General features: G+C 47.5%; 1 protein-coding gene across 10 annotated transcripts in view; it reads right to left on the reverse strand.

Moving 5' to 3' along the window:
* Nucleotides 1–1,419: 1,419 nt before the first annotated feature.
* Nucleotides 1,420–26,726, reverse strand: part of MPRIP (myosin phosphatase Rho interacting protein) — a 110,154-nt gene continuing 84,847 nt past the window's right edge. For 7 of the 10 annotated variants that reach the window (XM_068909108.1, XM_068909106.1, XM_068909105.1 and 4 more), the window contains 9 exons: nucleotides 19,783–23,649; nucleotides 16,406–16,553; nucleotides 15,678–15,795; nucleotides 14,790–14,949; nucleotides 14,465–14,584; nucleotides 13,823–13,909; nucleotides 12,866–13,028; nucleotides 12,301–12,386; nucleotides 7,023–8,182 (listed from right to left, as the gene is read on the reverse strand). In XM_068909108.1, coding sequence (XP_068765209.1) covers nucleotides 8,111–8,182; nucleotides 12,301–12,386; nucleotides 12,866–13,028; nucleotides 13,823–13,909; nucleotides 14,465–14,584; nucleotides 14,790–14,949; nucleotides 15,678–15,795; nucleotides 16,406–16,553; nucleotides 19,783–23,649 — 4,821 coding nt within the window. In that variant the 3' untranslated portion in view covers nucleotides 7,023–8,110. Of the gene's footprint in view, nucleotides 8,183–10,230; nucleotides 10,368–10,999; nucleotides 11,066–12,300; nucleotides 12,387–12,865; nucleotides 13,029–13,822; nucleotides 13,910–14,464; nucleotides 14,585–14,789; nucleotides 14,950–15,677; nucleotides 15,796–16,405; nucleotides 16,554–19,782; nucleotides 23,650–26,726 lie in introns of those variants that run through there. The other 3 variants (XM_068909099.1, XM_068909100.1, XM_068909102.1) reach the window with 3 other exon arrangements.

Consider the following 26,726-nt stretch of genomic DNA (forward strand, 5'->3'; position numbering starts at 1 on the left):
ATAGTTTATGTAAAGTTAGGTAATTATATTTACAAAATAAAAATGATCAGCTACATCCACGGGAACCTAGCATGTCACACAAGATTTTGCAAGGAATAAATATTGTGACAAAACGTGACGTTTCTATTACAGTGAACAGTTGATCAGGAACAGTGGCTCTTAAAAAAGCACTGAAATAAAATGGAGTGGAAGGGAGAGGAGAAGGAGAAAAGATCCCACACATACTTAGAAACAGGAGCCTCAGACACACACAGTCTCCTCTGCAGAGGGAAATGAATCAAGTTTGGTACATCATTTCCTGGATGAATCTGGTTTTGTGGAAACCTCCCTTTAAAGACATGCCATTCAGACCTACGTGTTGATTAGTTTTCAGAACAACCGTGGTTTCTCTTTCTCCTCGCTACCTTGCTGCAATTGTTTCTGAGTTCGATCCACAAGTTTTTCCAACAGCAGTGTAGCTGTAGCAATGCACAACTGCACAGAGACTTCTGTGCTTTATCTGTTGTCATTACTGCCACTCAGTCAAATTGCAGATTAGAGGTGGAGGGCATGCCTCTACTGCATCACCACAGGACCTGGAAAATTTACCCTTGTAGTTGACTCCTGCTTTTGCATTCTCATTACTCAAGATTCCTTTTCCTTATTTCCATAAGGAGCAGAAGAGGGCAGAGGCTCTTGTAATACAAGCGATAGAGCATGGGGTGAGCACGTTTTAATCCAGAACGAATCTCCTTCAGATATGGTTCGGTCACTGGTGAAAAGCGAGCACCGAACAGAACAGGCCTTCAGTTCTCATTACGTTGGTGGAGGAAGACTGACTATTAGTACCTGGATGTCCAGTGCGACTTCAGTTATCACCCAAAGACATACAAAGTTTCCTTCTCTCTCCCCAAAACTTTATCCCTTCAAAAAAATGATTCTTTAAAATCTCAAGACATCCCAGAACTCCAGGTCCCGGGAGGGTGAATACAGGTCAAAGATACAGGCCATCCTTATCTATTTCCTACTTACCATAGTCTTTAGTGTCTTACAACATACTTTGCTCTCTCTAGTTTAGAACAAAGAGTCAGTGTTCTTGTCGCATCCAGCACACAATCATCGTGTGAAGAAAGCAGGAAGAATGAGAAAATAGTTGTTTGTAATTGCACTAATTATTTACTAGTTCATGGCCAGCTGGATTAGTTCAGTTGATACCAACTTGACTGGCTAATCAGGTTTCTGCTAGTAAATCCCACACCCTTGGTTTCTTTTAGTAGTCTCAAAGTGCAGGCTGAGGCAAGGCAAACCACTAGCGCTGACACAGCTACGTTGTTTTCAGCCTGCCTGTTCCCTGGTCATGCAACAGTACTTTTGCATCCTCTTGTAAGAAAGGGTTTCTATTACAGCGGTAGGATCACAAAAGTTCAACTCAGTAGTAACTACATTGTATTGAAAGTTATATTTAAACAGTTACATACTGTAAGTTACAGTAAACTTCCATGCTGTAGTACAATATGTATCTGCACGGCTGGGAGCTAGGTCTGTAGTTCCCTTGTAAAGTCCAAGTAGCCTTACAGAGTATCCTCGATGCTGATGCACAAGTGAGTTAAACCATTACACACTAGGTTCTGAGATCTGGGGACCTTACTTCACTGACTGCAACAGTCCTCTAAGTTACTGTGCAAGGATAGTTTATATGCTCTAGCACAAAGTAGTTACTACTTCTCTACATAGGTATAACAGTTTGCACACTCACGGTGTTAATGCCACCATCAAATGCAAGATTACTGCGTTCTCAGAATGAAAAAAAAGTTTATAGCGCAGTAGGGTTACAGTTCTCAAACAGACTGTACACATTCTTTGGACAGGTATTTTCAAAACTAAAGGTATAGGTCAGCAGAAAATGTTTGAAAAGATATTTATAACAGTCATCAAAAACAAACACACATTCTATCAGGGAAGATGGGGTGTGTTGAACATATTACACTCAGCGTTCCTCTTCCAGTCCCCAAATGGGACATCTGTATTAGAACAAGATTTAAAAATCAAAAACACAACTTAGTCACAAAAGAGAACCCTCCACTAATTTCTGAGTAATAAATATTTACATTGCGTGCTTTGAATACTATACAGGTTTTAAATTATTTTTTTTAAAAGAGAAGAATAACAAAGCTTTTTTAAAAAAAAATGGAAAAAAATTACAGAGGAAAGGCAAGCTACAGTGAGCGTGCATGTGCTTAAGTGTTCACAACAAACTAAGTACTGCATATGAACCACAAAAAAATGCAAAGGGCTAGTGGGATCCAATCAAGTATATAGTTGTTACAAAAGTGACACATTTTACAATGCTGGGGGGAGGGGGGGGGCACAGCTTAAAAGCATTCCAGTCAACTTCTATTACAGAAGGAAAAAATAGCCTTTTTCTGGTTTGCAAATCAGCACACAAGTTTAGTTTTGAAGCAAATGAATAAAATTTGCAGCTTCTTTTATAGGTGAGCAAAGAAAAGGTCACATTTAGAAAGGACTTGGTCTGTTTCAGGGAGAGAGGGTGCAAACAGTGGGAAAATTTTATGCAAAAGAAAAGAAATATTCAGAAGCAATTAGGAGGCGTGTATGCCTGCAGCTTTGTTGCACTTGAGTTTTCCTAAATCTTGCATGTCAGTACTATTAATAGTGTAGCCCTGTGTAAAATGCAGCTGCTTGCATTTTACATTACCCAATGTGTATATACTGTGCCTTTTAAGAGCATTTGAAGCAGAATACCTGCTAGAAGGACTTGTCCCATTTTGTACAGCAGGCACCTGGCCCACATCAAAAGGAGAAGCAACCTGCAGCGTGCTCTGCTGTGTCACAGAAACGTGCAGTGGGAGCTGTAGCTGGAATTTAAAAGCCTCTAGCGCACATGGGGAGCTCGATCTCCCTCTCTCCCCTCCTTCCTCCCCATAGCTTTCCCCATTCTCCACACACTTTCTAATGTAAAGAGCCACTGATTTCTCTTATCTTAGAAAAATGATGAGGCCTGGAGCAGGAAGAAATAGAAATAGAATAACTAAAGAACATTGCTATCAGCAAAAAAGTTTCCCAATTTTTTTTTTTTTTTTTAAAAAAAAGCACTGCTCTTTGTAGAAATATTTCAGGTTCCGGCTCTGTTATTGGCGCTGCTGGTTCTCTATCCTTCTTTAATGCAAAGGCAGTAAAGTACTGCCTTATGCTTTGGAGAAATGCTCTGCGAGTTGCCACATTGCGAGCGGAGCGAGGCATGAAACCTGGAATCCAGCCTGCAGTAGTCCAGAACAGAGTCATGCTCATGCCACAACATCTTGCCTCCTCAAACGTCTTTTCTGTGCCCTCCAGAACTGATAGCTACTGCAGTACACAGTTGTACACATCTGGAGGAGTGCTGCTCCGAAGCGTGACGTAGCGGCTGAAGACACCGAGCGGGGCCTTGCCTCCTGTACAGCAGGGCTGGGTTTTCTGTTTACTTTCTTTTAAAAAGAAGCCTAACTCCCTGTTGAGGATAGCTGCTCTTAACAGGGACAGTATACAAGCCCACCACCATGTTCATAAAAGACCCCTTTGCTTAGTGATAAGTATTTTAAAACAGCAAAGTTAAGCAATAAAATTAATTGATTTGGCTTGTTAGACATTGCTAAAACCATGACAATAGTCGCCAGAGGCTGGTCCCACCCGGTCCTCCATACTCTCTGTGTGTGTTCGCTGCAACTGTCCTCATTCCTTTTAACACATTTTGTTTTGGCTATAGCTGTTGTTGGTGCCAGTTTTTTTTTTTTTTTTCCTCGGTGAACTTGTCTGTCTGCTTAGCTTTTATCAGCAGTTTGAAGTCCAGAGAAGTTGGCCAATCTACATGAATTAAATGTTCCCTAATGGCAAAACTTTGACTAGCTGAGTCCACAGGGTCTGAGTCTCCTGACTCATACAGGAGTCCTAGCAAACTTCAAGTCAAATTCTTTTACAGATGATTCAGAGAGCCCATTAAGCTGGAGGTTATGAGAGGACTGACATTTTTCTGTATGATAAGGAGATAAACACAAACTAGGATGGAAGAAAAAGGAAATTAAAAAAATTCCAGCGTCAGCCTTGCTTATGCCGTATCTCCGGTCAGTGTCTCATCTGAAAGAGTCAAAATATTGTGGGCATTTCCTCAAGTGAAGAATTGACCCAAGTGGCCCAGAACGTGTATATGACCTTTTGCTAAGCATATGTGTGCATATACAGGAAAAGAGAAAAGTCTATGCAAGTGGTCTCTTCTTTGCAAGCGTTCTTGGAATTGTGTTTTTTTTTAAACCTTAGTATGGTTTTCTATGTGTATAAACAAGAATAAACCCTCATAGCCTCACTTCACAGGGCACTTTTGAGCCAGAGCACAAGCAGAAAGCCTTTCTAACCCACACCATGGAACATCCATTGCTTCAGTACCAACATGCTTCAACAGCTTGCTATCCATTGCATTGTAATTGCACCTTCTTCTGCCTTCTTGCACTAACATCTAAGTGCTTCTACTTTGCTAATACACTGCAGTGTCTTTTTGCCCATGCTCACCCATATTTATTTTTTTGTATTAATGTGTTTACATATGGCAAGACAGAAGATGAGGAAGATGACGTCCACTTGGACGTCAGTTTTCCCTCGTCACCTCTTCTGGAACAAGCAATCCAGTCCACGTGGCTCAAAGCTCCCGGCAGCTCTACTTTGGCCACCTGCAACGTGCCAAGCTCTGGGTCACCCTCATGGCCCATCAGCCTGTTTCCACATCTGTGTAGCCATACCAGATGTGGCCTCCACTTGTCAAGCCCCATATTCCTACATTAGGAAATAAGAACAGGAGGATCAAAGGGCAAAGAAAGCAAGGTGCAAGAGAGGACTTCTTGGTATGGTAGAGTATAAAGCATAAAAAATAATAATAATTAAAAAAAAAATCAATCTCTCCTTGGAGGCTCAAGAGGCTCGGTGGCATGAACCTGTACTAGAAAAGGTCTCAGCCTGGCTCCTCCATACTACCAGCATGCAACTACAAATGAATGGCAACATTTAGTCCTCACGCTTAAAGTAAGTGCTCCTGAGCAAATGAGGTAAGCAAAGAAAAATCAAGATTTTTTTTTTTTTTCCTAAGGGATGTAAGAAAGGTCAGAGGCCACCTGGTGAGAAGGAGCCCAGAACACATTCTGCTCAGCTGCCTTAAGAGGCCCAAGTCCCACCCTACTTGACAGATCAGAAGGAGGAGGAAGACCCTATTTGGACGCTCATTCGTTGGATCCAGCACAGTCTTGGGAAGAGAAATGACAATACTTGAGCCCTAATCCCCATCATAACTCTGTGGCCCAAGGCCTCTGCCAGGTGAAGCAGGGCATGAAAGCTAGCAGAGAGTCTGCTCTGCACATCATAGTCAAATCTGGATCAGCAAAGGAGGAAATATCAAAAAAAAAACTATCATCTCTGCTGAGAGCTGCGTAGATAAGTTTGGAAGGAAGCACACTAGGCATATGGGACACATGACGACCTCCTGTCACGTGCAGAAAGGCATATACAGTAGATGAACCACAGTGGGTTCATTCACCCTTCCACCCAAGCAATAGTCAGAATTTAAAAGCCTGGGTCACAGCACTGACATCTCTGCTGGTCCTGCAATCTGTGCTGCTTGGCAGATGCTAATGTCCTTGGTTTAATTCAAAGACACCGTTGTCTTTACCTCGTAGTAGATCCCACTGAAGTGTCATGTTCCCAGCTGCTGCTGGAACTGGGACCCAAACACACATCCTTGGCTCAACCATGAAGTTATGCAGGAGAATCAGCCCTCTCACTTAGTCAGTAAAGGCCCAAGATGCCCAAAGGGAGAGAAACCATGCACACAAGTAGAGACAGAGCTTCAGCTTCTTCCAGAAGTAGCCTCTTAAGCACAAAACACAAATTGGAGATGGCTGAGAAAGCGGGAAGGATAAAAGCAGGAAGAGTTCATCTAGTCCACCTCAGCTGTAAGGGAAACAGGACCCCATGCTGTGGCTGCAGAAAGCTATTACTAAGCATTACCACGATTATATATGAGTAACAGTCAATGCTTTAAAAGGCCATCAGATAAAAGATCAGCATGGTGAGAACAGTGATTTCCACAGCCCCAGGTTAGATCTAATTTGACAGGTTCCACTTTGAGGATTGCTTACTTGGAAGCCTGTTGTGCAGGTGCGAAGCTGGGGACAAACAGCTTCTGTCTGCTGACCACATACCAGCAGGCTACGTTCCTCCATGCGGGACGGGGGGGAAGGATAAGGCAGCTGCTGGCCTCAGCATGGATCGGAGGAAAACTACTGGATAAAGGAAAACTATTCAGCACCCGTCGTAGCCTAGCTGGGCATGGAGAAAGCGCCTGTCTCCAAGCCCTCGGCTGCTACCAGTTCCAGAGCTGGTAGTGAGAACTTCTCCCAAGTACTGCTCTGCAGCACTCCTGTAACTTTCAGCCGCTGCTCAAAGCACCATGCCTACTTAGGGACCCCAAATTAGCCATGAAAATGCACAGATCTGTCCAAATGCCACTGCCTGCTTAAACTACGTTTTGAGCACCTGAGAGACAAGAGGAAGCTTAGCTCCACACAAAGGCTAGGGCATATTTTTAGAAGCAGAGTCTGATGTGTTGTGGGTCACTTGGTGGCTAAATTAGGTTGGAAACCTAATGCGTTGGAGCAGTATTTCAACACTGCTTCTGGCCAGAGTGAGCAGCATTTGCGTTCAGCGGCGAGGTACGCGTTTCTCTTTGATCAGTGAGGCAGGACCTGGGCGCTTTATAGGTGTAAAGCATATTGAAATGCTCTTGTTAACCTGGGATTAAGCCACAGTGCCCTTGCAGGCCTGCTGCTGCAGAGTCTGCAGATCCTCTAGCAAGATAGCCTGTATTAGGCTGCCTGTGTGCTGCATCTATTGCTACCAGTTCTCTCAAATCACTTTTAATGGGTATCAGTTTATTGGCCTCACATTGCTAAGTTGTATGTTTTAAATATGAAAACTGTTATGACTGAGAAGGTCTGAAGCACATACAGGTTTTGAGATTTTTATTTCAGGAAAAGATTAAAGAATTAAAATAGGAGCTGCCCTGCTGACAAGAAGAGTTGAATTCAAGAAAGCTGATAAAAAAGGAGCATTATATGCATCGAGCACTGTGCATTTTCAGTCAGTTTTGGTTCTACTTTCTACTCTACTTTCCTTCTTTGACTAGGAAAAGGGAGTTTCACATGCGCACAGATCCTAGGATACACAGGACTCAATGAGAGGAGGGGAGTAACAGCCAAAAAGAGTTTGCTGGGTTTGATCAAACAGAGGCAAGAAAGTGACCTTACGACTCAGTCCCAGAAATACGTATCTCAGGCCCGGGTACCAGCGAGAAGGGAGACAAAGACATGGCCAAGGGGGCAGACCTTACGTTTTACATGAGTAGCTGTAACTCCCTAACCATAACCATCTGGAAAGACACCTAAGCGCACTGGGCTTCAGTAACACCTACATTCAGGATACGGCACAGTCACGGGGCAGGCGAGTCATTTCTTCCATCCTTTTCCAGCGAGATGTGTTGTACCTCCTGGCTGCTTACACAGGTACTGACTTACGCTCCCTGACACTTTCCCACAGGCTTTCCCCCCTTGTAGGTGCAAGTAATGCAGTAAAGATCAACGGTTAGATTAGGCTCCTGGTGTGCTCTGAGCACTGGGTCTCTTGACAGCAGTAAGAGCTAGGTACGGCCTATACCACCCAGGCCCTGCTTTTATACCAAACAGTTGGTACGACAGAGCTAGCTTATTAATAGGCTACTGAGCCTTAATACTGACACTTAGTGTAATGGTTTACAGTAAAGGAAGGATTCTCCTACAAGCACTGAAGAGGGAAGAAAAAAAAAAAAAAAACCCATCCCTTCCTCTCCCTCTCAGTCTCTGAAGCATCTCACAAAGCAGGGAAAGGAGCTGCGGAGGTGAGAGGTGGCGGCAGGGGACCGCCACCGCAGAGCTCAGTCTCGTCAGGAGCGTCAAGACGAACAACAGCAAGGACAATCGTAAGGAACGAGAGACAAACGGTGCTGGTGCTGTGCTGCCTCAAGCTGGGAGGTGCGCGTGTTCAAGCGGAGCGGGGAGAACTAGTCTTTCTTCAAGTCCCTGGATTCAAAAAGCTTCAGGCGTTCTTGCACAGTCAGGCCTTCCTTCAGACTCTGGGAGAGAAAAAAGAAAGACAGCATCGGACACTGCAGGCGGGAGCGGACAGGGCCACGGCAGCAGGGATCTGGCACAAAGAAATGGTGCGATGCTCAGGCAAAGGAAACGTGGGCAGCAGGAGAATGGCCTCCGCGACGGAGAGATTAGTGGGACATGCTAGAGAAAACACACAGTTATGGAATGCTGTTATTGGTGAAATCACGCCTAGAGAGAGGGTGAGATTGCAGATTAACCAGGTGACGAATTGGAAACAAATGAGAGGCACACAATAGTGAAAGCATGATTAGCTCGCCTTGGGAAATGATCCCTGGAGCCCGCAGTGTCATTACGGCTGGGGCAATTTCAGCAGAGCTCTAGGATTTCAGGGCTATCAGGCAGTCCAGCTTGGTTCTGCTAAGATAAATTACTGCAACCGCAAAGAAGGACTTGCACACTGGTCCTCCCCATCTGCCGGCACAATTGTATTGTTGATCGAATGCATGTACGTGTTGGGTGGTCCTGACTCCAGTCAATGTTCACGCTTTGTCCAAAACAGCCCTGAAAACTGCATTTTATTGCCAGTGACAATCCCACCCTTTCTCTAACCCCAGCCTGGGGTCTTTCCCAAGCCAAAGCTGCTGGTTGCACAGGGTTAGACAGCGGACTCTCAACTGAATGCTTGCTCCAGGTTCTAGCAGGATCTGCTGTCTGACCCAATTCAGACTCTGCATCCACATTTCAAGGCATGACAGCCAGCTATGAAACAGAAAATTCCATCCTGCTAGCCCTTGGCATTTGCATCGGTGAAAACTACTGTCACCTACAGCTAAGGATCTGGGAAAACAGCTATGTGAGTGGCAGAAACACAGAAGCAAATAGCTTGCCTGCTATAAGACAGCTTTAACCTGAAACTAACCCAAGGAGACACATAAGACCAAAGCCAGCCATCTCTCCTTCCTGCAGCCCCAAAAAAATGTGGCCTAAGAGCTGCAGGGGATCAGGGCACCAGAGAGTGCACGTTCCCTGCTCGCTGCTGCTGCTGCAGAAGGTGCAGACATCTCCCTCCCCAGCAGCTAGGCCTGCACAGCAGGCAAAGTCACCCACTTATGCACCGTAAAAGCTTTCACTGCTGGGATGCATCTGCTCTGAGACAGAGACAGGCAGCCAGCAAAGTGCCAAAAGGGCCAAATTATCTCACAGATAATTCTGCTGCATGCAAGCCGATTCCTTAATTTGCTCTGCAACTCAAACGGCATTTGCTTTACAGACCAACGTATGGCTGCTTCAAGAGGCACAGACCTGCACACAAAACCCCTTCTATTAATTGATAGCAATGTCCCCTTTTGCTTTTACTTCCTTGACTGTGGTGTCAGAGGACTGTATGATCACAGAAGCAGTTTAGACTCTTGGGCCAGGTTTTGCTTAATGTGTGGTTGTCAAGGCAAGACTCGGTGTGCATAAACTTGCCATGAGGCTGTGCAGGTTCCCACAATCCTGAGCTGGTTAAAATGTTTCTTCTCCCACAGGTCTAGAAATCCAGAACGGCTTTGGGAAACAGCATGGGAATGAAAGCACTAAAATGGATTGGTTTTAATTTACAAATGATACATTTTTTCTTTTCGGCTGACAGCAGAGAAACTCTGGGGATCCAAGTATCTGAGTATATATTTCCTAAAGGAAGTTAACTTTGGGCCTATTTACATTAGCAGCAACCCATGCGTTCCAGTCTGAACATGAGAGTTCCTATTATATGGAACAAGACGACATAAAGCATTAGACTGTTCTGCCTAGTAGTAAAAATTCCAGCAAAATCACCCCTTAGGGAGTTTCTCAATCTTTTGAGTTGCTGATGAAGGGGACCTGATGAAGGCAGACTAACGTAGGGTGAAATCTGTGACTAAAAGTGATCCTCCATCAGACTTCCTGCAGCTCTCAGGCTAACTCTCTATCACCGTTCTGGGGATCTCGCCTCTCTTTTCTTTCCCCTCCCTCTGCAGGTGCTCTCACTTCAGTCTTGACCATGGGCCAATAAAATTTACTATAGTATCTGGTTACTCGAGATACATGAGAATGAGCCCCTTTTCTCATCAGCTCCCTCCTCCTGCTGGATGAGCTCCGAAGCCTCCAGCCAACATGAGAGACGGAGGTGCAGTGCCAAGTGATGAAGAGCAGTGGGGTGAACGCCAGGGAGCTGGGGAAAGCCTGGAGAGCAGAAGGAAGAGGTTACTCTGCAAGGAAGACTCTCTGCTGCTGAGACCTGGGTGTTACCGTACAAGCTATAGGCTTTCGTGGGAGACATGTATGTGATGCGGTTGCTACTGGCCTCATCTAATGTGCCCTCTGCCCTACTCTGAGGATGAAATGCTCATAGGCATCACCGATCTGATCCTCTGTCTGGCTAACAACAAACAGACTGTTTTTCCTGCATGGCCTGCATGTTGCTAAAGTTTAGTCTGAGGCATGCACAGTCATTCAAGCATGCACACTCAGCGTCCCGCGCTCCCAACACAGCAAACAGGAAAACGTGCCCCACCGTGTCCAAATCCTCTCCGTGACAGTTAGCTGTGTTGGTGAGGGTGGGAGGAGGGGGAAGATGAGAAAACCATATAATTCCCAGGGAAGAGCCAGAAAGACTGCATTTTAAACAGATCTCGGGTCCGTTCTCTTCTCCTCTCCCACTCCCCCTCCCCCAGTAAAATCACTGACAGTAAATAAACCAGTCAGTCATTAAGAGAAGAAGGGCTCTCATTTGCCATGGAGGTGTGAGCAGTGCATGCAAAAGTGGGCTGCTCCAGTGGGCAGCTGTGTCATTTGGCAGGTGCCGGTTTGTTTACCTACGTGGCAGGGAACCTGGACTCGGGTTCATTTCAGTTATCCCATGAGACCTGCTCAATAACGGACTGTTGAAGGAAAGAGCAAAATAAAGAAAAACAAAACAAAACAAAACAAGAAGCTCATAAATCCTAAATGCATTGGTGCTCGTGCAGCCCTGCCCCAGCCTCCCCCTCCCCACGGCAGCGACAGAGCAGCCAGCGTGCCCCGCGGCAGAGCACATGCTTGCTCTCTTCTCCTTCCCCTACACACATGGAACAGGGGACCATGAGGACTAAGTTGAAGTGGTGAAGGGAAACCAAACATCAGATCTGGCACAGCAAGTCTGCAAAGCCAGGCCTGTGCTGCACCCTTAAATAAGCAGAGATGCTCTCTGTATTTACTTGGTGCAGCCTGCACACCTCAGGCTGACGAACTAACGCTTGCAGAGCTCGGGTGACGATCGTTTCCCCAGCGTGGGCACAGCGTGAGAAGCCTTCACCTGCCGGGCTTCTCACCCTGCCTGAATCCCAACCACTTCAAACACCAGCATGAGACAGCCAGTATCCAGTGGCGAGAGGCAAAGCAAGTTTTGCCCATGCTGATCTCCTTTCTGACTGACCTATGTTTAATGACGCCTTCTGAGCAGCCTTATTTGCCCTTCCTTTTCCTGTGGTCCCACGGAAACAATGAGTGCATAACACGATGAAATTCTGGCAGTCAGCAGCCCAAGCACAGACGAGCTTGGCACAGCGTTATTGGACTTGGGACCAACAGCAAGTACAGAATGGCTGGAGAACCACAGGGCCATCTGCACCATGTTAACACACAGGAAAAGCGTGCGTTAAATATGCTCAGCACCAAGGCACTTTTGCTCCATGTAAAGACCAAAAAGCTGGCAGTGCTGAACACTGTAAAATCTAGAATGATGTGCACATTTCCACCTTTTGATACCACCTAAATTTCAACTAAAAATGGGGAGCAAATACTGCAAGAATCCTCCTGTGAAAGACCAAAAACTAGGGTGAGCATCATACTTTTTTCAAGGGGGGAGCAGCCTCACACCTAAATTTCAGCAGATGCAGCAACGCATGTCCTACAAGACATCACGGGGATGGGGGCCTTGCTGGTTGCACAGCAAGCCATTTCTCGCTTGAAAGCTAGGTTTTCTCTCAAGTGCCATTCACGCTAGCATTACCGAGTGAGAAATTCTGTTTTCTTCCCCCCACCAAGTTCTTCCAATCTGCTCTATGGTTTCCCCAGCAACCCCCACTGGAGAGTGACGTTGGGCACTTGCAGCATACGGGGAAAGATCTGAACTCACCTTTGACCTGATATTCCTTAGTTGTCGGCTAACACTGGATCTGTCTTTCTTCAAGAAATCAGGATTGCTTTTTGATTTCATAATATCTGGGGAGAAGCAAAAGAAACAGCATTAGCCTGGTGCCATAGGCTTCCTGGACGGAGCAAAGCTGGGGGGCTTATGTGCCTTCCCAGCCTGGGCAAATGCCCCCAGTGAACCTGACTCAAGCAGCACTGCCATAAGGACCGAGGAGACTCTCCAGGGCCTCTGCTCCCTCGTACTAAACGCAGCATGAGGCTTTCATGATGCAAAATGACAGAAGGCTACCAAAGACTACAAGCTTCCCATCCTCCAGTTGGAAGGAGGAACTGCCATGGGGAGGGCAGTTCGGGTCCATTTGCTGCTTGCCATCTCTGGTGAGATGGTCTGCAAGGAGCAGAGGCAGGAAGCAGCATGAAATGGCAAAAAAGCACCATACAAAGTCCTACATTTTGGACCCGCTAGCGCACAAGAGCTTGTACTCCAAGATGCACGTGGTTAAGATCAGAAAGCCGAGATTGCTTAGAGCAGCTGGAGGAGGACTGACCATATCCCGATACAGTGGTGTTCACAGGGGATTTCTCTCCCTGAGCTTCTGTGGCTGCTTTCAGCTGCTCTTTCAACCTGCTGATATCACAGTCTGCCTTGGCCTTCACAATGCTCAGCTCTGTGTAGATGTCTTTGTACTTGTCACTGGCGTATTTCTTATCCTGGCAAAGGAACAAGAACAACCCGGCAGAGTAAGACAGACAATTGGAGCCAAGGGGTTTATGAACGTGCTGAAGAGAAGCTTGACAAAAGCTGCCGGAAGAAGGGCAGCGCATTGGAGCAATGCCCTGCTCACCTAGCACTTTTTTTTCCTCCCTACTCCGCACTTTACAGTTACGGGAGCTGGCTGCTGATGAGAGGGATAAATTCCAGTTGTCCTGCTGAATGCTCAGCTGGGGGCAACCCACATATTTTACACATGCTTTTGAAGCCGCATCTAACAGCAACACAGGACTGACTTAAGTTATGCAGAAAGCTCTGATTTCTCTGACTAGCATGCAATGCTGCCCATTCATGCTGACCCATTTGTTACAAGATTACTTGCTTTGTGGGTTTTAATTTTAGTAAAGACGTTGAATAGAACTAGAATTCCCAGAACTGGCCTTGGCAAACAGGCTGTCCAGAGCAAACCAGATCTGATGTTGGGAGGCTGGGCAGATCTGTGACACCGAATATTTTTGCCATTTCAAATCTGATCTGATGTGATAGGAAACCAGGAAAAAACAGTGAAGGTGATGTTTTCCCACACGAAGGGGGAAGGGGTAAATCCTGGACTGATTCAGTAGTGGAATGCTTTATCAATGACACCAAAACGGGTACTGAGTTCAGTTAAGGGGAAAAATTTAATGTTGTTTCAAATCTTGGGATAAGCGAGCTGAATTCCAAGAGCGCACGCACAGGAGGAGAGCACAGCCCTTACGGGCCTTTATAGAAATAGGCCTGTCCTGGACATTACCCTCAGTGCTGTCTGCAACTCGTCTTTGAGAGAGCTGATCTCCTGCTTCAGGTACTGGATTTCTGATTCTTTGACCCGCAGTAGGACCTGTAGGAACAACAGCAGCAACACTTTCCACCTGAGCGCACACAGAGCCAGCTGGGCCTGGCAACAGCTGAGCAAGGGCTGCAGGTTCAGGCCCCGGTCGGCTCCATGCCCACGCTTGCAAAGTGGCTCATTCACACCTCTTTTAGTTTACACAAGAAAATTACTCCGGGATCCAGTGGCGACAGCAAGGAACGCTTGCCCGTGCTTAGATCACTGCTGTGCTTCCTGCACATCCCTCACTGCCTCTCAGTCCCCACGGCTTCGTATGCATTGGACCCCACGGGACAAGCAGGAGATGAGGAAGGGGACAGTGGCTTTCTGGCTTGAAGTGCTGAAAAGGGGCGGATCAGGGCTCAAGAGCTCCGGCTCTGTTGCACCCCCTCGACACACGGCGCAGATGGCACAGACCTCGCCTGCCCCATGGACACACCGTGCAGCGGATCACCTCGGCGTGCTCCCGAAGGGCCCGCAGCCTCCTTGCACGCTCAAACACAGCCCCTTTGGCCCAGCAGAGCCAGCAGCTGCCTGCAGCTATGAGGGGGGCAGAAAACTTACCTCTAACTCGTAGGCATCCTTGCCCTGCGTGAGAGGCGATCCAGCAGCCTCTCCCCCACCCTCCCCGGTCAGTAACGTCCGCAGTCGCGTGATCTCCGCAGCCAGGCGGTTATTCAGCTCCTGGGAAGAGGAGAGAGCCATGGTGGGGACAGAGCGAACGTGGCAGCGGCTCAGGCGAGTCAGCATCTCCCTGGCCTAATCCAGCAGCTTCTCTCCAGCTTTCTGGGGTGCCCAGAGCTGCAAGGGGACCTTTTATCCCGTTGGCTTTGCAAACCCTCCCTCCTTGCGAGACAGTGCCATGAGGACACAGGAACGGGTGCCTCACCTGGTTGTGGGCGTTGAGCTCCTGGTTCTCCCGCTGGCACTGCCGGAGGGCCTGCCTCTCAGCCTCCAGCGCCTGCGCCAGGTGGGCGTTCTCCAAACACTTCTGGGAATACTGCTCCGAAAGGACTTCCAGCTCCCGCTGCACCGACTGCAGCTCCTCCCTGGCAAAAAACCCAGCGGCTAGTGCTCTGCCCTCACCGTACACGCAGCCTTGTCTCTGCAGCACCCCGCAGCGTCCCGAGCAACCCGGCAGGGCTCTTCCAAGAGACGCAAGTCGCAAAGCACCCAGGAGGGCAAAGGAATCGCATATGCCCTTTTGGAAAAACCTTGAGCCCAGAGTCAGCTAACCCTTCCCTCTCCTGGCACTCAAGTGACTGGGCACCAAAGGAAGCAGGAAGCCTTTCTTCAAATAGCCAAAAACAGAGCTGAAATCTATCACATTTGCTCTGAGCCACCACAAAAGGGTGTATCTGTACACCCACACTTGCCTTATATAGATGCATTAAGGTTTGTAAAGCTGCTTGGCTGTTTTTTTCAGCTCCCATAAGAGGACAGCCTTGCCACTAAACACAAAGTGCTTTTGCCTGGTCTGGTGAGATTTGCTTCAGCAATCCTCGTGCTGCAGCTGCGTGGAAAGCAGCAACGTCTCTGCACATCTGCTACGTCTGGTGACAGGAAAGCAGCAGAATTTCAGTGGTCCAGGGACACTTATGTGGAGTCTGACTGGCCTGCGATGGGCACGGCCAGGCCAGGACAGAGGGAAGAGATCCCCTACGGGATGCTGGATCTGATTCTAACCCATTGCCCACAATGGAGAGAAAGGGGTCTCCCGCAAGCGTCACCTCCCTGCGAGGAACAGAGACAAACAGACAGTGACAGATCATCTTACAGGTATTGCCTTTGGAGGGCCTCGATATCGGCATTGACGCTGCTGATCTGGGAGCGCTGGGACTTCTCCAGCTCTCGCTCCAGCTCCTCCCGGTGGGCGTTCTTCATGGCCTCGATGGCTGCGTGGGGCGCAAGAGGATTAGAACTCCAGGAGGAGGTGACACAGTCACTGCTCGGCCCAAAGGACTTATTTTTTTGGAGATGGGGATTTTTTTTTTTTGTTTTTAAGGGAACAAAAAAGTGAGTCATCCCAGCGAACCATCCCACTGTTTCACAATCACTTCATTATGCACCGCTAGCCGTAAAGCGGCCAAAGGGCTTCTGCAAATCCTGCTTTTTAATAAAGTCCAAACAATTGTCCGATTCACATGTTGTTTCCTGAATTATGGGCCTCCTAACACAGAGACCCTGGGCTCCAGTACTTTAAAACTGCCAGTGGCACTGAAGAATGAATTCATTGTGGAATCAGCAATAAATTAACCACAGGAATGACTAACGCCTTTCTTAGATGGAGCAGAAAACTGATCAGACCATGTTACAGCCACGGAGAGGCTTACCCGGCTCTCAGGAGAGCCAGGAGATGGCCCTCCATCCAAAGTGCCTGTCCCGTGATCCCATCCTCCTCATCTCACCTCGTGACCTGCTCCTCCAAATCAGAGCGGAAACCACCCCCGTGCCGCCGTCAACTCGGACCTACCCTACGAGGTACCCTCTGGTGCGTCCCCATACCTGAAATGGTGGCAGCGGTTTCTTCTGCCAGCAGGCGGTCTTTCTCCTCCCGCAGCTTCTCCAGCTCCCGCTGGTGCTGCCGCTGCAGGTCCTCTATCTTCTTCTGGTGCGTCTCCTCCATGGCTGCAAAGCCCCTTTCACATGTTGCCTGCAAAAGGGACAAGGAGATGAGGTTGGCCCAGGACCGGGGCGCCGAGTGTCACCACAGTGGAGAGCCCCCCCCTGGGAGCCATGTCCTGGGTATGCCGGGCTTTCATTAGATCACTAGCTCTTTAAAAACGACTCGACTGGTGTGCCCTCTCAGCTCTCGTCTGCAACCCCTGCTTTCCAGACGCAACCACCTCTGGGGTGGCACACAGATGGCTCGCGACAGCAACACTGTCTTAATTCACAACTGAGTGTCACCTTGAAAGCTGTACAGGAAATTATCTGCTGATTTTGTTACTAGAAGTGAATTTAAGCCAGGACATAGGGTGACTCTACTAGGAACAGTGCTCTGGGGATTTAAGAGCCCCAAGGGGCAAAATCTTCGATCCCAGGCTGCTGCTTCTGCCTCTGCTGCGGTCCAAATGCAAGGCTCCAAATGCAAGCCCTTTTCCGTACACAACTGCAGGATGGCAGCAGGAACCCGTGATCCCCGTCGCCAGGTCTCCAGCCACCCGTGCAGCCCCCTGAGCTCCCCCAGGGCAGGTGTCGGACCCAGGAGGGGATTTGGCCCCACTTAGGCTTTTCTTTCACTTCTGAAGGAGGCATCCAGCTGCATGATACTCCTCATATTAAGCCATCAGCTTTACAAGGAGAAGCCACATATTTGGCGCTCCCGCTGGGGCAAGCCTGTTTCCATTTCAGACGCCAGCCCGGCTGGCCCGCCAAGCTCTTCCGGCATGGCATGCGGAAACAAGGCTGCAGAGACGAGGCAGGAAAGCAAACAAGCGGGAGTTGCAGCTCGCCCAGCCTGGCACCTGGACACGAACGGGAAAGGGTGCAAATGGGACTTGAGATGCGGTGTGGCCGCTCACACCGTGCCGGCCGGTGAGTCGTATGCAGGTGCCCGAGCGAGCGCTGCTGCGTGGCCGGACGGCTGGGGGCAAACCTGCAGCAAGTCACGGGGTTGGACTTTTCTCCCTCTTAATGTCTGAGCCTGGCATTACTCAACTCCCCTGATTTCAATGGATTTCTTCTTGATTCACACTAGTGTCTTCAAAGGGAAGCAAGGACTGTCACCTAGGGAGTCACTGGGACTCCAAGTAAAATTTGAGGAGGAAAAATTCACTCCCCTAGCAACATGAGAGCTTGTGACTGTCTAACACCCGCCAACCTATATTAACTAACACTCTTCAGAGTTACCAGTTCTTTGCCTAATGCAATGTAACCTGTGTCACTCTGGTTCCCAATTCTCATCTTTGGTACTTTTTTCCTCCCCTTTAAGTTTGGATCCTGAGGCATTTTTCATTTTCTCAGACTTATTTTTTGAAACTCGTAATTCAGTGCCAGAACTTGTCTGGACTTGGCTGACTAAAGAGTGGAATGAAGCAGCCTGGCAGGATTCTTGTTTATACATCTAATATTGGAGGAAAATCTTAAACGCTCCTTGATAGTTCTGGTTGGTAGATCCAATATTTAATGTATTGTAAATGCATTGCTATAAATCAGAGTATTCAAACACGCACAAACCAGTATCTAGTATTATTGATACTGCATTCTCCATCAGGTTCAGAAGAGAAGAAACAAGCATTTTAACCTGTAAATAAGAGAGGCTTAAAAGTGCCTGGCTGGCTTTCTAACCAAGAGAAGTTTGTATTTTCCTTTCTGCCCCTCTGCTTCATACAGTGGTGCACAGGCAGGCCAGGACCGACACGTGCTCCTCCACTCCTGCTCTGCCCAGAAGAGGTTGCTTGTTTTCCCACCAGGCAAACTGCAATTTTTGGCAGTCTTCACCAGGGAACAAATTTGAAAATACAGGAGGGCGGTCAGGTTCATTGCTTGCTATTGTTTTTGAGCAATTGCCTGTATTTTGGTTCTGGCCCTTTTGCTTCTCCCCAAGCAAGACCGTTCCTCGCTATAAGCAAGCCTACATTGTGCACGGCTCTCAGGAAGCGATTACTTTCCACATGCACAACTGACAGTGAGTGGGAGGTTCAAGAAGGGCTTTTCCTTCCTAAGGGATATGACAGGATGGAGCAGAGAGCATCAAGTAAACACCACAACTTCATCCTGGCCTACCCAGCAGCTTTCTTGTGAACACCTGATTCACCCCCCAAGAGAAGGACAAGGGATGTGGCAGCACTACTGCTCTTCCCAGAGTAAAAACACTATTTGGCTACAGCTGAGCCATGCTTTATTCCCAGTCCAAATGTGCTCTCAGGATCTTGCTGCTGGAAGCAAGTTCTCCCATCACGTGAACATGTTTTCGCTGACTTGGAAGAATGACTGCTCCTTGAAAGCATCGCCAACACAGCCTTCGTCTTTGCCTGCAATCTGAATCAGCTGATCTCGTGGGTGCCCCTCCTTCTCCTCCTGTTCAATCCGGAAGCCTTCTTGAGTGCTCCTGGAAGCTGTCTACCATCCTAAAACCAGCTCCTAATTGGAAATGGTCTCAGATCAAAAGCCAAACACCAAACCCAGCAGAATTTTAGAAGTTGTGACATCTAAGGCTAGTTTTACCGCCAATCCTGACTGGTGAAGCAATTTGAACAAATGCATTATTTCACTGTCATTAGGTTTTTCTGCGCCTAGTTTGGGCTTCTAGTAACTGTGCACTGTTTGTTATGTAAAGAATTGCTGGTGCATAATGCCGATGTGATTTCCCTCTCAGCCACTTAGGATATTTGTTTTGCTATAGAATTTGACATCCTTTTATAGCTACTTTCCCCAGGAAAATATATTTTGAGAGCACAAGTTTCCATTTCATCTTACAGTTTTGAGGGCAGCAGAGACAGACTGGAGATTTGATCAGATTGGGAAAGACAGAGTTCAGGAATGCTTTTAAAGGGAAGTCACAAACAAAACGTATGTCTCAAGTATGAGAAGAAACACTACAACGCTCATGCTTAAGGAGAGTATGTCATTACTGAGGTATTTCAAAACCCTCCCTCCCTCCACACAACCAGCAGAATCTGCCACAGAGACCACTTCCAATAATTAACTCTCTCCCACGGAGACAAGGCCCTCAGCAATGCATTTAGAATACCCCAGCACAGAAAAGAGGAAGCATGAAAAAAAATAACATGCCTTACAAAGGCCTTTTTAACATTTTTGGGCTTGCTTATGTGTGCTGGCTCTCACAGGGGATGCCCCTAGGTTCTGCAAGCACAACTGACTGCACCCTCCCAGTATACTCAATGGCAGAAAGCGTAATGCATTAAAAGTATTAAAACCTTCAAGTTTTCAAAGTCTTTCTGGTATTTTTCCCTCAAAGTTGAAGCGTTTCCCTCCAGGTGCTTGTTCTCCAACTCATCTCTCATGACATTCATCTGAGCCTCCAGCTCCTGGATGCGCTCTCTCAGGCCATGCATGGAGTCCAGCTCGCTCTCAGATACCTGCACCCTGCCATCAGGCCCATCGGCCGCCTGTGCGCTCCCATCGCCCGGCCCCTCCAAGGGCATAGCTTCAGGGTGCTGCTTCTGATACTCATCGAGGGTCTCCTGCAGGCGCTGCAGGTTCTGGTTGTAATGCTCTTGCAGCGTCTGCAGTTCCTCGCTGTGGATGACTTGCAATTCCTTTATCTTGGCCTGGAACTTATCCTCCAACATTTGCATCTGCTCAAGGTGATACCGCTCCATGTTTTGCTTATCACGGACAATGGCATCAAGTTGGTTTAGGCCCTCTGTTCTCTCAGCCTTTAGAGCGTCCTCTGTCCTATTTAGTTGCTCTATCACATTTCGAATCTCCTCTTCGTATCTGCCTTGTAATTCACTGATGCTTTTGCTGTGTTTATGCTCTTCCTCCTCCAACAGTCTTCGCTGATTGTCAAGCTGGGATACCTTTGCTTTGAGATCAGCGTTCTCCCGTTCAAGCACGGCTATCACTTCACTGTATTCTCCCTGCTGCTTTCTAAGTAAATCTTCGTACTCGTCCCGAAGGAGAGAAACCGTCTTTACACGTTCTTGGCAGAGCGCATCCATGCTCTGCAAGGATTCTTTGTAAGACTTCAGCTCTCTCTCGTACTCTAGTCTGACCCTGCAAGCTGCATAACAAACCTGAGCCTGAACAATTGCATCTTGAACTAACAAAGATGAATACCTTTCAAGGTCTCCCATGCATGAATGATATGAAAGGCTCTGAGATATCTTTAGGAGCTTCTGGCAATCTCTCATTGCTTCCTCAGGAGGCAGAGATAGTAAGGCAACAGATATTTCCTTAAGAACGTTTGATTTGTCCTTTAGTTGTTGGGCAAGATCTTCCTGAATGGAAACAAGAGTTTCACTACTGTGGTCTGGCAAACTGCAAGTCTCCTCCATCTTGGCTAATTCTTGATAGGGCATCATTTGTAGATGGCTCCCATCCCAGGAGATTTGGGTTCTTTCTGAGGCATCTTTTTGAATTTCAAGTGCTTCAGAAATCTGATGCATAACTCTGTCAAAATCAGGAGTCCTGTATGCTTTGATGATTTCCTCCAACATGCATTTATGTTGCTGGAGAGCTGTTTTGGTATTATGAAGGTCTTCTTCAATTGTTTTTAATCTCTGATGAAAAGACTCTCTCATTTTCTGTGCGACAAACCCAAGTTCTGCCTTGATCAATGTAGCATCTGCCACTGTGCTGAGAAAACATGCCGAAAAGCCCAAACCCGCCGTTTCCTTTTTGCCCTCTGCTTCTCCTTCTCTGATGCTCAAGTGCATTCTTAGTTCCTCCACCTGGCTCCAAAATTCCCCTTCCAGCAGCAGCTTCTTAGATAGGATGTTGGCCAAATCAATTGCTGTATGAGAAACACTTGCTGGCTCTAACAAAACCACCTCAGCTGTTCCTCGGATCTCTCTGAGAATCTGAGATATCTCAGAGCTCGCATTTTTCAAAGACTCTGCTATTTGGTTGATTAGAGAGGCTTCAAACGCCACTCTCTCAGAAAGCCATCTTAGCTGGCCTGCATCGAACATTTCCACTTGCTGCTCCTTGGAGGCATGTTTTTCTTCTTTCAAAAAATTTCCTTCTGAGGCTGGGGTTTGTACAGTAAGGCTTTCACTCTGCTGATATTCAGATGAGACTGGTGCCCCTCTCAAGGCTTGAATTGCATTTGATAAGGTTGTTTCCATGCTGGACAGAGTTACAAGAATCAAATCACTCTCTTTTTCCTTGTCTGATTTGGGTAGAGATCTTAGCTGCTCCCTGCACTTCTCTAAGCAAGTCAGTGCTTGATCATTTTTTATTTGGAAACCTCCCAGCTCGCTAACGTGATTTTCTATTAGCTTGAACTTTTCCTGCCTCTCATTTTCCAGCTGTGAGATCAGAGCACTGACTTGGGATAAGCTGGTTTGAAGCTGTTCCCGAAGCTGAGACTCTGTGCTGGCCCACTGATGGTGAAGGGCTATCAGCGTTTCCTGATTATGACCATGCTGGCTTTCAAGCTTCATTGTTACATCTTTGAGCTTTTCCTCTGTAATATAAAGTTTGGTTTCCAGAGAATGGATGATTGAGAGATAGGTCTCAGAGTCGCTTGTCCCTGAGGATGGGTAACCAAGAGCTGGCTCTGATGACATGCTTTCTTCAGACAATGATCTGTCTTGGCTCGTGTCTGAAGAGGTGCTACTTGTCCAGTTCTTCTCTGATCCATCTGGATGTATATATTTTTGGCACTGGATGCTTGAGAAACGGATTCTTTGCCTCTTGGCACCCAGGATTCCTATATCAGGCTTTGCTAAGGCTTTCTGAACCAACTCCTGGTCCTGGAGCTCTGCAGCTTTGGATGGCGAGCCGAATTCTTCCGCCTGCCTCTGGCTGGTCTCAAGAACTTCATCTTCCTCCTCCTTCAGTGCATAATTCAGAGCTGGAAGGACATCATGAGTTTGCAGATGCTGCCCTAGTTGAGAAGGATGACTTTCATCAGCCTCGAGATGAGGACTAAGGTCTTCCACCTCCTCAGCGCATGGAGCTGTGCCTACACTAGCTAACTTCTTTAAAGCCTCCTCTTTGGCCTTTAGCTTTATTTTAGTCTCCTCTAAACTGCTATCTAAAGCAACCATTTTAACCAAAGCCTCACTGAGGTCTTGATCTTTCTTCTCCACAATTCTCAAGTGCATTTCCTTAACATGTCTCAGCTCTTCTTCTTTTTCTTTCAGCACCTTCTGCACGCTCTGGAACTGATCCGATACTTCCTCAAATGATTGCTCCAGATTGTGGTAGTTGGTCTCTTCCATTTTCAGTTTTGCTTGCAGCTTTGCAACTTCATTATCCGACTCCGCAACCTGGTTCATGAGCTCATGGAACCTACATTTAATCTGATCTCTCTCCCTTTCAAGCTCCTTGATGTGCTCTGCGAGTTTCTGGATACTGGCCTCCTTCATCACCAGTTGCTCCTCCAGCTGGTGGACAATCTCACTGCCTTCAAATTTTGCACTCAGCTTCTCCTTCTGCAGAATCTCCATTTGCTGCTCATTATTTTGTAGCTGATTCTCATACTCATTGGCCTTATCCTCCACTTCCTTCAGACTCCGTATTAAAACCTGCTTTTCCTTCTCACAGCTTTCCAGCAAAGCCTCATAATTCTTCTGCAACTTCTCTTCCATTAGGATCCGGCCTTGTTCACTAGCATTCAACTGCCTGCTCAGGTCTGCAATCCTATCTTGGAGCCGCTGCACCTCTTTCTGATGGTCCCTCTGCAAAGCCTGCTGCATTTCGAGGTCCCGCAGCTCCTGCGTCTTCTCTAGGAGCAGGGCCTCTGCGGTCTTCAGCTTCTGCTCGCTGGCTTTTAGCTGCGAGCTCAAAGTGGCCTCGCCATGCTGCCACTCTTCCAGCTGCTCCTTGGCCTTCTCTTTTTCACTCTTCAGGTCGCTCCTCAACTTGGCCAGTGTCTGCTCTTTAATGGACAGCTCGGCCGCTGCGTTACTGAGCCTTGCCTGCAGGCTCTGAATCTCGGCCTCGTGGTGCCGGATCACATCCTTAGCCTCGGCATAGCTACGTTTTAGCGACTGAATCTGCTGATTGATTAGCTCTTGACGCTGGCATTGGGCTTCCAGCTCGCTTTGGAGATCTTGATTGACTTTGTGGAGCCTCTGCCAGGCACCTGATGGCGAGGCGGCCACCTCGGTCTTAAAAAAATTGATTAAATACTAGATTAGTAACACTCTTGGCTCTCCCTTCTGAGTGTCACACCTCTGGCCAGGCAGGCCACGGAAAGGCTCCTTGCATTGTTTTGACTGCTACCCACATGCTCCAATTGGGAAGATTTGTTCTTGGCACATTTTTTTTTTGTTTTAACCAACTTTTATTTTTTAAATGCGTGACAACTGCTTTCCAGTAACAGAAAACACGGACCATAACATCAAAACAGCTCTACAGTAACAGGCTACAAGGAAAAAATCAAAACCAAACAGAACCAAAAAACAATGAAAAAGAAACACCAGCAGTAAAACAGAGACAGAAAGACAAGAGAAAAACTGGAAGGGAGTGAGAACGAGGAGGAGGACGGGAACAGGCTGAGAAGAAAGGAACTTCTTGTTTTAGTGTCTTTGCTTGTTTTGTTGTGAAACAAAAAGTGCACAGTTCGGGTAACACAGTCCTATCAAACAAAAGCAACAACAGAAAAGTGAGGTGAAAGTAAATGACATCACATCCCACCAAAACGCAGGGAGATAGGACAGCCGTCGCGGCAATGTCATTTCTGTGACTGCTAAACAGGATGTACTGGCTGCTCATCATATTAAAGAGATGTTGTTAGGCTAAAGTTTAAGACTAGGAAGGATCTAATTTGTCTACCTGTAAAAAAAGGACAAAATAAAAAGCCCGACAAGTGAAGGGCGGAGAAAGGTATGATGAGAATGTAGAATGAAAGAAACCAACCTTTGTGAAACTCAAACCAAAGCAGTGTAGCATGCAAAGAGAAAACTCACAGAGAGTCATGCAAAAGGCGACAGAAATTATGTATCTTAAAAAAATACACAGACAGGAAGAGGCAAGAGAAGCACAGCGTTAAGCCTAGGAATTTGGCCTGCCTTGCTGTACTCTGGTTGCTGATAAGGAAAGCCCACAGATGTGACACTCAGTTATGTTAAGTTAAATTTCATGCTTAACACCAAAAACATGCAAGAATATCCCCCGGGACAGGTTAGTAAGTGACCCCTCCCCCCCGCCATGGCCAGAGCTGGAAGACATCACGGGTATACTTAAGAGAGGAGCGTGAGCCCCCGTGCTTTCTCCCGTTAGTGTTCAAAGCTTTGGGTTGGCTCCATCACGATTAAACTCAACAGCAGGAGAGAGAAGAAGGGTTACACGAGGCCAGAGAGGGCTTCAGTGCAAGGCACATGCATCGGTCCTGGTTATCTCTCAGCATCTTCGTTAAGAAATGTGCAGCATCTTTTGCGTTGGGGTAAACCCAGCAGGACCAAGGCCTGGGGAACTTCCGTATGGGTCAGTCATGCTGCCTAGGTTTGGACCCCCACGTTCAGCACAGGGTCATCGGTCAGCGGGGTGGGTGCCCCGGTGCACTGCAGAAGGGCAAGGGCCGGCAGCAGCCAGACACCTCGACTGGATGTTCTCCACCACCCTTTTCCACAGACTATTAAAGGCACCTCTCAAATTTAGGCTTGACGGCGGGCACAACAAATTCAGAGGGTCAATCCAAACACACACCATGACGGTTCCCTGCAGTCAGGGTCTGCAGGGAAATCCAAGCGATAACCTGCTTCACTCGCATTACCTCAGTGGGGCTTGGTCCCTCTGCTCTCAGGAAATGTGAGGGAAATCCCTAGTACAGTTAGACTGGAGCAAGCAAAACCCTCCAAAAATCCAGTCTAACTTTTATCTGCAAGTTTGGGTCAGCTTTTACGGCCGCATTAGTTTGCTCAGCCCTTCTGCGGACTCTGTCTCTTGCCCCTAGCCCTCGTGTTGAGGCATTAGAGCCAACTTCAACATGGCCAATCTGATGGTGGATCGAGCATCCAATTTTTATCCCTGTCTACTGGTTTCTGGGCTCCAGGCAAAGGAAGGTCAGATGCCTTTGCTCTAGGGACACGGTAGCTAGTCCACTGTTGTGGAAACATGGGATACTGCCAGGGCCTGCGGCCAATGCAGGCTACTGCCATAATACAAGATTAAATACGGCCCAGAAACGGGAAGCGGCAGCTGTAGATTATGAAGTGGCAAATCCAGTGGACATCTGGATAGTAGCTCACAGATGGAGGAACCATCCAGGTTTCTCCTCATGTGAGAGGTGTCCTACAGGAACTCATCCTTCCCCTTTTGACAAACCTCCCCTCTTGCTGGTCTCATTTAATAGGCTTAGGGACACTGCAGCTGCCATTCAAAGGGGGATGGTCCTTTCTCTAGCACCGACTTATTTGCTAGATCCACGTCATTTTCTGGTTTTGAATCCAAGAACTTTCTCCCTCTTCCAAAGTCACCAAAGTGAAAAATGTCACTCCTCCAAGCAAGCACCGTCAGCTTGGGGTCTCCAGATATACTGATAAAAGCATTAATAGATATCTCTTCCGAGGAGATTTACTGGTAAAGAAGGCAATATGCCTCCTTGCTTGGGCAAGTTCCACCGCCTTTGCAATTTCTTCAGAGGAAGTTTCTCCCTTGAGAAATACAGACGCAAGGTTCAGTATCAACACCAGGTTCCCTGCCATGGCAGCACAGAGTACAGCCACATAAGGCCACTTTGGTCCACAGTCAGTTTGACCAAATAGATTTGAGCAGGTTAAAACACTACTGCTGCACAAAACGGGACTATATACTTGCTAAAGCAGCCAGAAGCAGCCTAACAGGCTTCCCATCTTCTTTGGGGGCACAGATGCTATTGGAGGAAGTGCTACCAAAAAATCTACTTTTTGGAGGTGGGGAGGAAAGGTTTTCCAAGAGATGCTCCTGCCTCTTTTGCCAGAATCTCCAGACTGGCAATCCCAGTCTGGCAGAATCGCCATGCTTCCAGGCCTTGCTTAGCAGAGGCACCTTTTAAAAGAATAAACCACCAAAGTGCTCCGCCAAAACAGCCAGGCTGTCACAGCACAGTTCACGCTCTGATTGCAGAGAAAGGGTCTGAGATATACACCTGAACGTGCTGCGCTTGCCCCTGTAACAGCCACATGAACACCATGGCCAGGAGCAAATGCTGGACCACAAGATGTTTAGGATGCCTTCTGTCCATCCCACTGCCTGACGGGAATGT

This window comes from Struthio camelus, chromosome 15 (assembly GCF_040807025.1).
Source record: "Struthio camelus isolate bStrCam1 chromosome 15, bStrCam1.hap1, whole genome shotgun sequence".
Taxonomy (NCBI): Eukaryota; Metazoa; Chordata; class Aves; order Struthioniformes; family Struthionidae; genus Struthio; species Struthio camelus.